General features: G+C 40.6%; 1 protein-coding gene across 1 annotated transcript; it reads right to left on the minus strand.

Moving 5' to 3' along the window:
• Positions 1 to 3,296: 3,296 nt before the first annotated feature.
• gpn1 (GPN-loop GTPase 1) lies at positions 3,297 to 9,477 on the minus strand. The gene is made up of 13 exons (XM_069715990.1): positions 9,290 to 9,477; positions 9,046 to 9,139; positions 7,998 to 8,104; positions 7,380 to 7,417; positions 7,192 to 7,270; positions 7,012 to 7,106; positions 5,802 to 5,847; positions 5,566 to 5,712; positions 4,731 to 4,813; positions 4,602 to 4,641; positions 4,425 to 4,515; positions 4,226 to 4,333; positions 3,297 to 3,764 (listed from the first exon to the last, which is right to left on the minus strand). Exons 1-13 carry the CDS (start codon positions 9,446 to 9,448, stop codon positions 3,637 to 3,639), a joined length of 1,215 nt encoding a protein of 404 aa, XP_069572091.1. The 5' UTR covers positions 9,449 to 9,477; the 3' UTR covers positions 3,297 to 3,636.
• Between the last annotated feature and the right edge of the window lie 1,102 nt (positions 9,478 to 10,579).

Consider the following 10,579-nt stretch of genomic DNA (forward strand, 5'->3'; position numbering starts at 1 on the left):
GGAGGACTGGTGGTCAGTTGGGGAGATAAAAAACGGCATCTTTTTTCACATAATTTTGGACTTTTATCAGTTTTAAATATTTATTTCAAACACCATAAATGACGGTTTATTTATTTATTAATATTAACTAATATTGTTTAATCCTCCCATAATTAGCACTCAACGTAGTTTTCTATTAATTTGGCTGCTGAGTTATAATAACCCTGCTGTTGTTATTTTTAGGTTCATTCAGGAGTTACAAAGTAATTAAAATCAGCTCCAACAGTTAGGAGCTGCAACATTAAATCAAAACGATGCAGTCGTTCTGCTGCTTTAAAAATCATGATGCTGTTTTTTTCCTTTTAAATGAAGCTCTGAATGAATGAAGGATTTTTTTATTTTTTTCATTCTGATGAATTAAAACGGTTTAAATTGAGATTAAACGTGTTGAAACCGGTTTATCAGCTCGACTCTCTGAGTTTGAGTCGGCGAGCCGTCGTGACTCGTGTTTTTGTTGTTGTTGTTTGTGGTCGGGGCTGCAGCCCACTGAGGAGGAGGAGATAAGGGGGGAGGGGGAAGGAGGAGGGGCGAGCGAGCTGCAGGAGAGAGGGAGAGAACAGACAGCTGAGTGGGCTGGATGTCTGCGGAGGCGAGTCACTGATGCTTCAACGAACTCACAGACGGACTTCACCGAGTTTATTCAATAAAACAAATCTTTTCCACATTTTTCAACTCTAAAGTGAAAACTTATAGACTTAATAACGAAAACATCAAAACAACAACAATAAAAAAACATCCTTCATTCATTCAGAGCTTCATTTAAAAGGAAAACAATAGCATCATGATTTTTAAAGCAGCAAAACAACTCCGTCAGCAGAAAAAAACCATCAATGAATGATGTTTATTTTGATTTAATGTTGCAGCTCGTAACTGTTGGAGTTGATTTTAATTACTTTACAAGTTCTGAATGAACCTAAAAATATCAACAGCAGGGTTATTATAACACTTAGCAGCCAAATGAATAGAAAACTGTTTATGTGGAAAAAAAAAAAAATCTTTTTTTTATCTCCCCAACTGACCACGAGTCCTCCAGAGAGTTAAAGAAAAACCGAGATAGTTTTTTTTTTTTTATTATATTGAGTATCGTGAATTAAACCTGCAGAATGGTTTGTCGCCCCCTTCGGTCACTGAGGGGAACTACAAAAGCCCCAAATACTGCTCAAGAATGGAACTTGTAGAGCTCGCGGTTACAACGTGGGGAAGTCGTGTGTTCACCGTATGCTCGGCGTTCAAGTGGTTAAAGTTGTAAAAAACACTGTTGCTAGGCAACGGCAATGTGGACGGCGTCTAGAAGCCAGAGAGGCTAACGATTCAACAAGCTAACGGGTGGATAACATAATTTAGGAAATGCGAAGACACAGAGAGGAAAAGATGAGGCCGTCGGGAAGATCAACGTTTTCCTCAGATGTAGTTATGAAGACAAACTCTACGTGACTAAAATTACAATAAATTTGCTGAACATCCAACCAAAACATGAACTTCTGCGAAAATGTACCTTGACCTTTGACCCTCTTATCCGTTGCGTGACGTGAAGTAAAAAAAGAAAAAGGATGTGACTTGGAGGCCTCTTCTTCTTCCTTTAGTTTTGCGGGCGAAGCATCAACCCCACCAACTCTCTCGTTAGCAGTCAGCAGATTATTAACGTAGGTTTAGCTGGGTTTTTTTTTGCTTCGTCAGCTTTCTTTCTTTTTCTGTTTGTTAGCTTCGTTAGCTGATCGTCAGACTGTAAACACCGAGTTCTTCTGGGACCTTCTAAGACGTCTTCAGGGTACATAACAGTCACCTGAACTGTGTCGCCATGGCAACGGGGTTCTCGAACCACGACGTCCCCAAACGCTCACGTTAACGCGTGGAACCCGAGGCGAAATGTTAAAACACTTCCTCGTTCAGGTTGTTGCTTCCTGTTTACAACAGAAAACAGTCTCCGAACTTTCTGATCTGCCCTTAAAAGGGTCGCAGGGGTTGATGGTTTAACTCTCCTGTCCTGCACAAGTGTCCTTGAGCAAGACACTGAACCTAAAAGGCCCTCGTTCGTCACGACTGACATCGGAGCTGTAAAGTGTTTTTTGTAGGTAAAAAAAAGGTGTTTTTATTGAAACACACGAACAAACATCCACCGAAACATTAATGTCTTCAAACTTCTTTGCCCACACGGCTCAGAACGTGACCTTCTCCGGAGGATGTCAGCCGCACAGATTCGTGGTTGTGTTTTTGTGTCCCTATTTAATTTCCCTGACAGCAGTGAGTGGCGATGAGTCACGAGTGCGACCACGCTGCCGGATCTCAGCGGGTCTGCGTGGGCCGCCAGAACAGAAGCTGCGCGTCGGCGGGCGGACGAGATGAAATCCATTCACGGAGCTGAAGCGGTGAATGAAAGACGAGCGGAGAAACGAAGCGATCGCTCGCTGCTGGAAAACTCCGGAGAAAACAAGCGGCCGCCGACGCAGCGGAAGACTTTATTGTTCCTTTCACCTGCTGACCACTTTATTAGGAACACCTTGTTCAGGCCAATTCAACAGAGATGTAAAAACAAGGTGGACAAAATAGTTCTGACGATATGCAGCCGACATCATTAACACCCTTTTTAATTTAATTCTATTTAATTTGTATCTACTATGCATTTTTTATATTTATACTTTTACGACCTCTTTTTATTCTGTAATTTTGTATTGCTTTTATCGAATCTTCCAATGCTGCTGTAAAGAAAAAATATCCCCATGTGGGATCAATAAAGTATCTATCTATTATATATCTATTATCTATTATATATCTAGTTGTCTGTCTGTCTCTGTGTCTGTCTGTCCGTCTGTTTTCTGTCTGTCTCTCTCTTTGTCTGTCTGTTTTCTGTTTGTCTCTCTTTGTGTGTCTCTGTCTGTCTGTATCTGTTGGTCTCTGTGTCTGTCTGTCTCTGTGTCTGTCTTTCTGTCTATGTGTCTGTTTGTCTCTGTGTCTGTTGGTCTCTGTTTGTCTCTGTGTCTTGTTTGTCTCTGTTTTCTGTCTGTCTCTCTGTATCTGAAAAATTGCTGGGAATTTTGCAAAATTGCAAGCTCACGTAAATATTGTGGAAGTTTGCTTGAATTTGCGTTAAATTCAAATTAAATTCGGCCTGATATGAGCATCGGCTTCCTTGACGGAAATATAAAATTAGAAACGCTGCATCCATTTTAGTCGCAGTAATATTGTTCATTTCACGCTCGGCCAAATGACGCCACGTTACGTCTCATAAGATAAATTGGGTTGAAAAGGGTTCAAACTGGTTCCGAGTATAAAGCTCACTTTTATTTTGCAGATCATAAATCCTTTCAGTGCGTTCACAAACAAAAGTCAACGGTAACGTAAACAGGAGTCTTCTTCTGATATAAAAATATATGTTTTTCTTTTTAGGGAAAAAGCAGCCAATCAGCTTCTTCTGAGTGCGTGAGGTCACGGGGTCAGAAGTCACCTGATCGGACCAGAGGGATCAGCTCAAAGAGTTCAGATTTAGTTTCCTCTCATGAAACATCAGCGATGGAAGGATCTGCTCCAGATGATGAGTCAGGTCCTCTCTCACCTACAGTCTGTCACCTCTTTCTGCCCAGCAGGGGCATGATGTCCAGGTCAAGGGTCAGGGGTCAGAGGTGAGGGCCCCTGGGGCATCGTGCACTTCCTGTTTCGGACCTGAATCACTTCCTTCCTCTCTTTCAGGAAGTTTCCAAAGGCGTCGCTCTCTTTGCTCTCCTCCGTGACTGAAAAACCAAGAGAAAACGTTCCGATTTTATTTCCCACAAAGTGCTGACTCAACTGGATTTTATTTTTTGTTTTAGAGTGCGTACGTGTGTTTTTTTTACAGCGTGTATTTGTGTTTTTTTAGTTTGGTATTTGTGTTTTTTAGTTTATATTTTTTTTACCGGGTATTTGTGTTTTTCTTTACTGTATATTTGTGTGTTTTTACAGTTTAGAATTTGTTTTTTTAAGTGTATTTGTGTTTTTTTACAGTTTGTATTCTTTTACCGTGTATTTGTGATTTTCTTTACTGTATATTTGTGTTTCTTTACAGTTTGTATTTGTGTTTTTTACAGTGTGTATTTGTGTATTTCTTTACTGTATATTTGTGTGTTTTTGCAGTTTGGTATTTGTGTTTTTTTTTTTAATTTAAATGTATTTGTGTTTTTTTACAGTGTGTATTTGTGTTTTTTTTTCTTCTCACCTTTGTGGTCGATGTCGTCCGTGTCGCTGTGTACCTCGTCCTCCTCAGCGTCGTCAGGGTTACCACGCATCATGATGAGGTCACTGGGCCCGGCGATGTCAGCTTCCTCTGCGGACAGGAAGTCACAGTGAACCCAATAATTTAAAAAAAAGGCGGTATTAATAAACTTTAAGCGGTCAGTCGGTCGGTTGTTTTCTACCTGGGAACGCCGCGGTCGTCATGGTGACGGCTCCCAGGTCCTTCCTGAGCCGCTCCAGCTGCTGCTGCTGCTTCTGGCTCTGAGCGTCCTCCTGGAGGACAGGAAGTCAAACACGTGTGAGGACGCAGACACACGGAGGGACAAACAGAGGACACACACACACACACACACACTCACCAGCTGTTTACGGAGTCGTTCGTACTCGGGTCGATAATCCCTGAGGAAGCAGGAGGAAGAATCCGTTCAGGTTTATCGATACATCTTCAACAATAAAATATATAAGTGAACGTAGTTTCTCTGTCTCACCTCTCGTACTCTTTAGCGGCGTCCTCCACCTGAACGAACAGCTCGTCCAATCCGCTTCCTGTCACTGCGGACACGCCCACCACCTGCACGCGCAGAGAAACACGTTCATGCTCAACCTTCCTCCGACCGAACAAACTTCATCGTACGAGAAAACACACATCTGAACACACAGCTGTGGACGAGGCCCCGCCCCCGGCCCCTCCCCCTCGCACAGTTCATCGATCCACCGCAGCACAGCTGTTAATAAATCAATAATAATCTGAAAAAAGAAAAACCTGCACCGACGCGGTCGAGTCGGGGGTCTGACGGTTCAGGTCGTGAATTACAAACTCGAGCGTTTATAGACATTTTTAAATGGGAAATGCGTGATCAATTTCAAAGACGTCTCGACTCGTGATTATTTACACGTTTGTTTATTTACGTGCGGAGCAGCGATGTGAGATACGATCGTAAGTACGAACAGTCGCGACATGTCGTCAACAGAGATTCTCACTTTTCTCCCTTCGACGTTCGTCCAGTCAAAACAAAGTTTCTGTGAAGAAAAATTACAGAATTTTCTGCGAATACAAACCAGTAATTTAATACTCGTGACAAACGAACATCAATACAAATTTTTTATTTGTCTTTTTGCTTTCAGGATCTTTAAATCCAGTTCGAGTCATTTTCACTGTAATATTTTGTTTAATATTTGGAATTTTTAAAGTAAATTTAAACAACTAGCTTGTTTTCTAAAAAAAAAAAAAAAAAAAAAAAAAATCGTAATTGTGTCGACGTATTTTCATTCTAAATCAAAGAAAGTGAGATGAGATATAGATTTAGGTTGTTTTTTTCTCACCCTCAGGTTGGTGTAGAACTCGTCCAGCACCAGACTCATGGAGCGCGTCAGGTTGCTCACGTACGACGTTTCCTGGTTCAGAGCGTCCTGGAAGACCTCGAAGTCCTGCATCCACTCCACCGCGAAGCTGTGGTCGATGATGTCGGTCTGAGCCGACGACAGGAAGAGGAAGGAGTCAGCGGCAGGTCAAAGGTCAAACACAAAAACAACGAGAAGAAGAAGAAGGTCGTCCTCACCTTGTTCATGACGACGATGAACGGCAGCTTGGTCTTGTAGAGAATACTGGAAGAAAGAAAAATGTAGTTAACGAAACGCTCGCTGATTGGATGAGTTTTCGTGATGTCATCGAGCATCGAGCTCACCGAGAAAATGACTTCAGTGCTTCACAGAGGCGGAGAAATAAATGAGAAATAAGATGTTAGGACTTAAAATGGCATTTTATGAAAAGAGAAAATAAAAGCAAAAAAAAACAAAAAAGTTATGCATTTAATTGACTTGACAGTTTCAATCCTCTTTTGTTTCTACGAAGCTGCTTCACTTTGTTCGATTTTTTTTTTCCTTTTAATTTTGTCTTTAAATTTATTATATTTTTCTAGTCTTTAAATGTCTCATTTATCGGCCTGTCAATCATCTGTTAAGCTCTGCACCAAAATGTATGAAAACATAAAGTAGGAACTGGTTGTAATGCTTTAGTCCCGTCAGAAGGGGGCGGTAATGCACCTAAAAAGCTGCCCGCCAGCCGCCATTAAATAACATGCTGCTTTCAGGGGTCCGGAGGTTTGTAAGTAAAACTATCCCAGTATGAACATGGGTATCGAATATTTCCAAGCAAATTTCAATCAATATTTTTAGCTTAAAATGCCCACCCCTACTTTGAATAAAGTTTTATTGATTGATTGATTGATTTAGATTCTGGGAATAAAAATCCAACACATTTTCTACGAACACCTGTGAAGATATCGTTATTAAAATCTGGCCTGATTTTTTCTGGATCTTCTTCAGACAGAAATACTTGAAATTTTGCTTCTTCTTCTTTTTTTTAATAAAGGTGGCATTCATAAAATTTAAAAAAAAAAAAGACTATAAATGACCCGTTTATAATTTACAGTGACACATCATCTGCTCCGTTAGCTCCCCCTGCTGGACAAGTGAAGTCACTGCAGTCGACACAGGGCTGGATACAAAATCACATCCGAACATGAAATTAAAAGGTTCGAAAACATTTATTTATACGTCTACTGTTGATCGCCACGACGATGTCTTGTTTTATCTTGGTTGTTGTTTTTAACATCTGCTGAACTGATGAGTCGCCAACTCAATTTTGATGTATTTTTTTTTTTTTTACAATGACAACAACCTGCTTTAAGTTTTCTTGCCGTTTACAGATCAATATATAAAATATACAGAACATCCGTCGCGACGTCGCCGTGAGCTCGGCGTGTTTACCTGCAGGCGTACAGCATGTTGGACATGAAGGTGACGGGGCTGACGCTGCGGGACGTGTCCATCACGTAGATCACCACGCAGGGGAAAGACGACGCCTGAAACACACACACACACACACACAGTATAAACTGACTGTTTGTGTTTACTGATTTATGAAACAAACAATAAACAACAACCCACCAGCGTCTCGGTGATGATGGTTCCAGACGCCGACCAGGTGAAAACCTCGATCTGACCCGGCGTGTCGATCAGCACGAACCTGCAACGACACACAAGGTCGTCGAAGCCGCCGCGTTTAAAAAAAAAGAAAAAAAGATTCTATTTAACAGGCGACGACAAAAACTGGAGTTTTTTCTGGAGTTACTGACTGATGATTCTGCTGCTTCTTCTCGATGAACTTCATCACCTGAAGAAAAACAAAAACACGGTTAGGAGATAAAAGAGATTATTTGTGACCTGAACAGTAAAATATTTGCTGTTGTTTTGAAAAGCTAATTAAAACTCAGTTCGTCCCGTCTCAGACATCATGTAAAACATTGCATCATCATTGCAAAATCAGGTAAAACTAATATTTAACTGATAATCGTAACAAAGGCGCGGCGGGGTTTTCAGAGTGGTGAACCTCTCCCCATCTTCACTGTTGAAATGACCTTTTTATACCCCAATCATGTTACTGATCTGTTGCCACGGTAACTTAATTAGTTGTGAGATGTTCCACCAGGTGTTTTTTTTGTGTGGGAAAATCTTTACACAACTTTTGTTGAAACCCGTCCCAACTGTTTTTTTTAAAGACGCGTTTCTTCCATCAAATTCAAAATAAGCAGATATTTTTTATTAGTTTCAACATTTGTTTTGATGTCTTTGGTCTTTTTTCAATCAATTATGTGTTTACAGGATTTGCAAATTATCGCATTCTGTTTTTATTTACATTTTTACACAAAACTTCTTTTTAGGAATCGGGGGTTAGCGGCCCCTTCGAGAGTCACCTGATCGAAGCGAGTGGCGAACAGGTTGAGCGACGTGACGATGCCTCCGTTGGGTCCGAGGCCGTATTGCTTCATCACCTCCTTGTAGTTCACGGTGTCCCTGATGTCTGGAGGCGAGAAGACAGGATTAAAAAAAAAACACGACGGCAGAAATCTTCCGTATGTAAAGTTTTCACTGTTTCAACTTTATCGAACGCCAAGAAATCATTGAGGGAGGCGAAGAAAAGTTTCCCCACTAAAAGACAAGAATGACTGCTAGATTAATATCAAGGTGATATTGTGTCTTTATTACGCAAGAGAAAAAAAAAAGTTTTAAAAGGAATTTTTTTGCAATGCAATCAAGTTTGTAAGTAAAAAATAAAATAAGAACCGAGAATAAAATTATTTGCACTGCAAACAAATTTGCTCTCAGTTTGGTTATGTTTTAGTCAGAATTAATGATGTGCGGGTCAGAGTCAATCGACCAATAGAAACTCCCGTCTCCAGCGTACGTCCACTACGTCCAACTCAACTCTAGGTTTTTGACGTGAGAGCCTCGGTTTTCAATTTGCAGCCAAAAAAAAGTCTCGTTTCAGAAGCGAAAATTCTTAATTCTGTGACCAAAACTAACAAAACTGTAAATAGCAAATTTTATTCTCAGTATATATATATTTTTTTTTTTTACTTACAAACTTGACTTTTGATTTCAGTGGAAGAAATTTGCTTTCAAAACAGTTTTTTTTTGCTTAAAGACACAAAAAATACCTTCATAGATTAAATAACTGCAGAAGGTTCAGAACATCTTAACAAGAAGAAATCCCCCAAAAAACTGCTTGTTTTATTGTTTAAAATAACTTTTTTTTTAGGGGGGGTCAGGGGGGTTGTTTTTGGTAAAGATGACGTCACATTAATAAAATACAGAGATGACTTAAACTTAGTTTTAACAGGGTTTAGAATTTAACGGCCACCTGTAGCTACGTCACGGATTACTGTCAATATTTATCATCTATTTATTTACGTATCGATTACGTCACGTTTGTTTTTTAAGGACATTGACCGGGTTCCTCACCGATGTTGGCCGGGAACGGGACCTCGTGCACGGCGGGGTCCAGGTTGATGACGTAAGGAGGAGCTTTCTGAGAGTGAAGGTGAGCCGTCAGCCTCTGCCGGGGGGGGGGGGGGGGGGGCAAACAGTGACGTCAAAAAAAACAGCGCGGCAGAGTCGTGACGTCAGGTAAAATAATTCGAGAAAGCTAACTCATGCTGTTAGCCGCCGTTAGCCACACTCGCTAACCGACAACACCGGAACTTACCTGTACAAAGGTGGTTTTCCCGGAGCCCGCCATGCCCAGCACGATCAGACACACGGGTTTGTCCGCGTCTGAAGCCCCGCTGTCTCCCCCCGCTGCTGAACTCTCCCGGTTCTCCGTTGAAACCGCCTCCGCACCGGAGCACTGCGCCGCTTCGGCCATGTTGCTTGGATGTTGTGGCAACCGGCTGCCGTGATGACGCGGTTACTGTCGTAAAAATAGAAAAAGAGGAGGAGCCAGTGGAGACGCAAACAGCAACACGTAAACAACACGAGAACAGTATTAAAATTACATAAAAATAAATATAAATAACGAAGATTAAATATATAAGTATAGCAGTAAAATGAACCAAGCAAAACAACCAAGTTAAGAGATGATTTTAATTGACATTAAACATGTGAATACACATGTAATTTAAAATATAGATATTACATTACATTTCATTTATCTGACGCTTTTATCCAAAGCGACTTACAATAAGTGCATTCAACCATGAGGGTACAAATTCAGAACAACAACAATTAAGAAAGTAAAATTTTCTTCAAGATAGCCAAACTTCAAAGTGCTATAAGTAAGTGACATTTCAAGTGCTCCTATTCAAGGTAAAGTTGGTAAATACACATTTAAAATGTCGTCATATAATATTGTTCATCCAGCCAATCAACTAATCAAAAATTACTAACGAAAACAATCAATTGATGAGTCAGTCCAAATCAGAGCTGAGAAATATTTTCTCACGAAAATATGAGCCTCACTTTTAAAAAAAATCTGTTAAAAAAAACTAATATCAAAATTAAACACCTAAAGTGAGATTAAACTATCAGAATAAAAAGAAAAGAAATAAAATATAAAATAGGCATGAAAGCTTCGTGATCTGCTGAACTGAAAAAAATAAAATAAAATAAAGAATCCGGTTTTCCATTACACTCCCTTCTTTTTGCATTTAATGCTGACAAAACAAAGAAAACTGTAGTATACGTATGAAAGAATGGCGCCTGATGGCGCTGCGCTAGCGGCAGCCTGTAGCAGCAGCTCCTCCCCGAGTGTGTTGTTATTAGTATTTTTTAAGCCTTTCTCCTCTTCGGAGTTGTTTTTTTTCTTTCTCTCGTGTGTTCAGTTAACGGTCAGACAATGGACCGTAATTTTTCCACGTTTCTGGCTGGGGGCATTGTTATTGTTTACTCTCGTGATCAGCTGATCGCGCTGAGTAGACCTACTGCTGCTGCCCGGAGCGAGGCCTGAGATCCCCGTTGAACTTCGGAGAAGACGGCGGGGTTGCAGAGCTGGAGCTAA

The sequence above is a fragment of the Brachyistius frenatus genome, unplaced genomic scaffold (genome assembly GCF_029030835.1).
Source record: "Brachyistius frenatus isolate BFR_SWC_R1_liver_20210118 unplaced genomic scaffold, ASM2903083v1 Contig_150, whole genome shotgun sequence".
NCBI classification, from domain to species: Eukaryota; Metazoa; Chordata; class Actinopteri; family Embiotocidae; genus Brachyistius; species Brachyistius frenatus.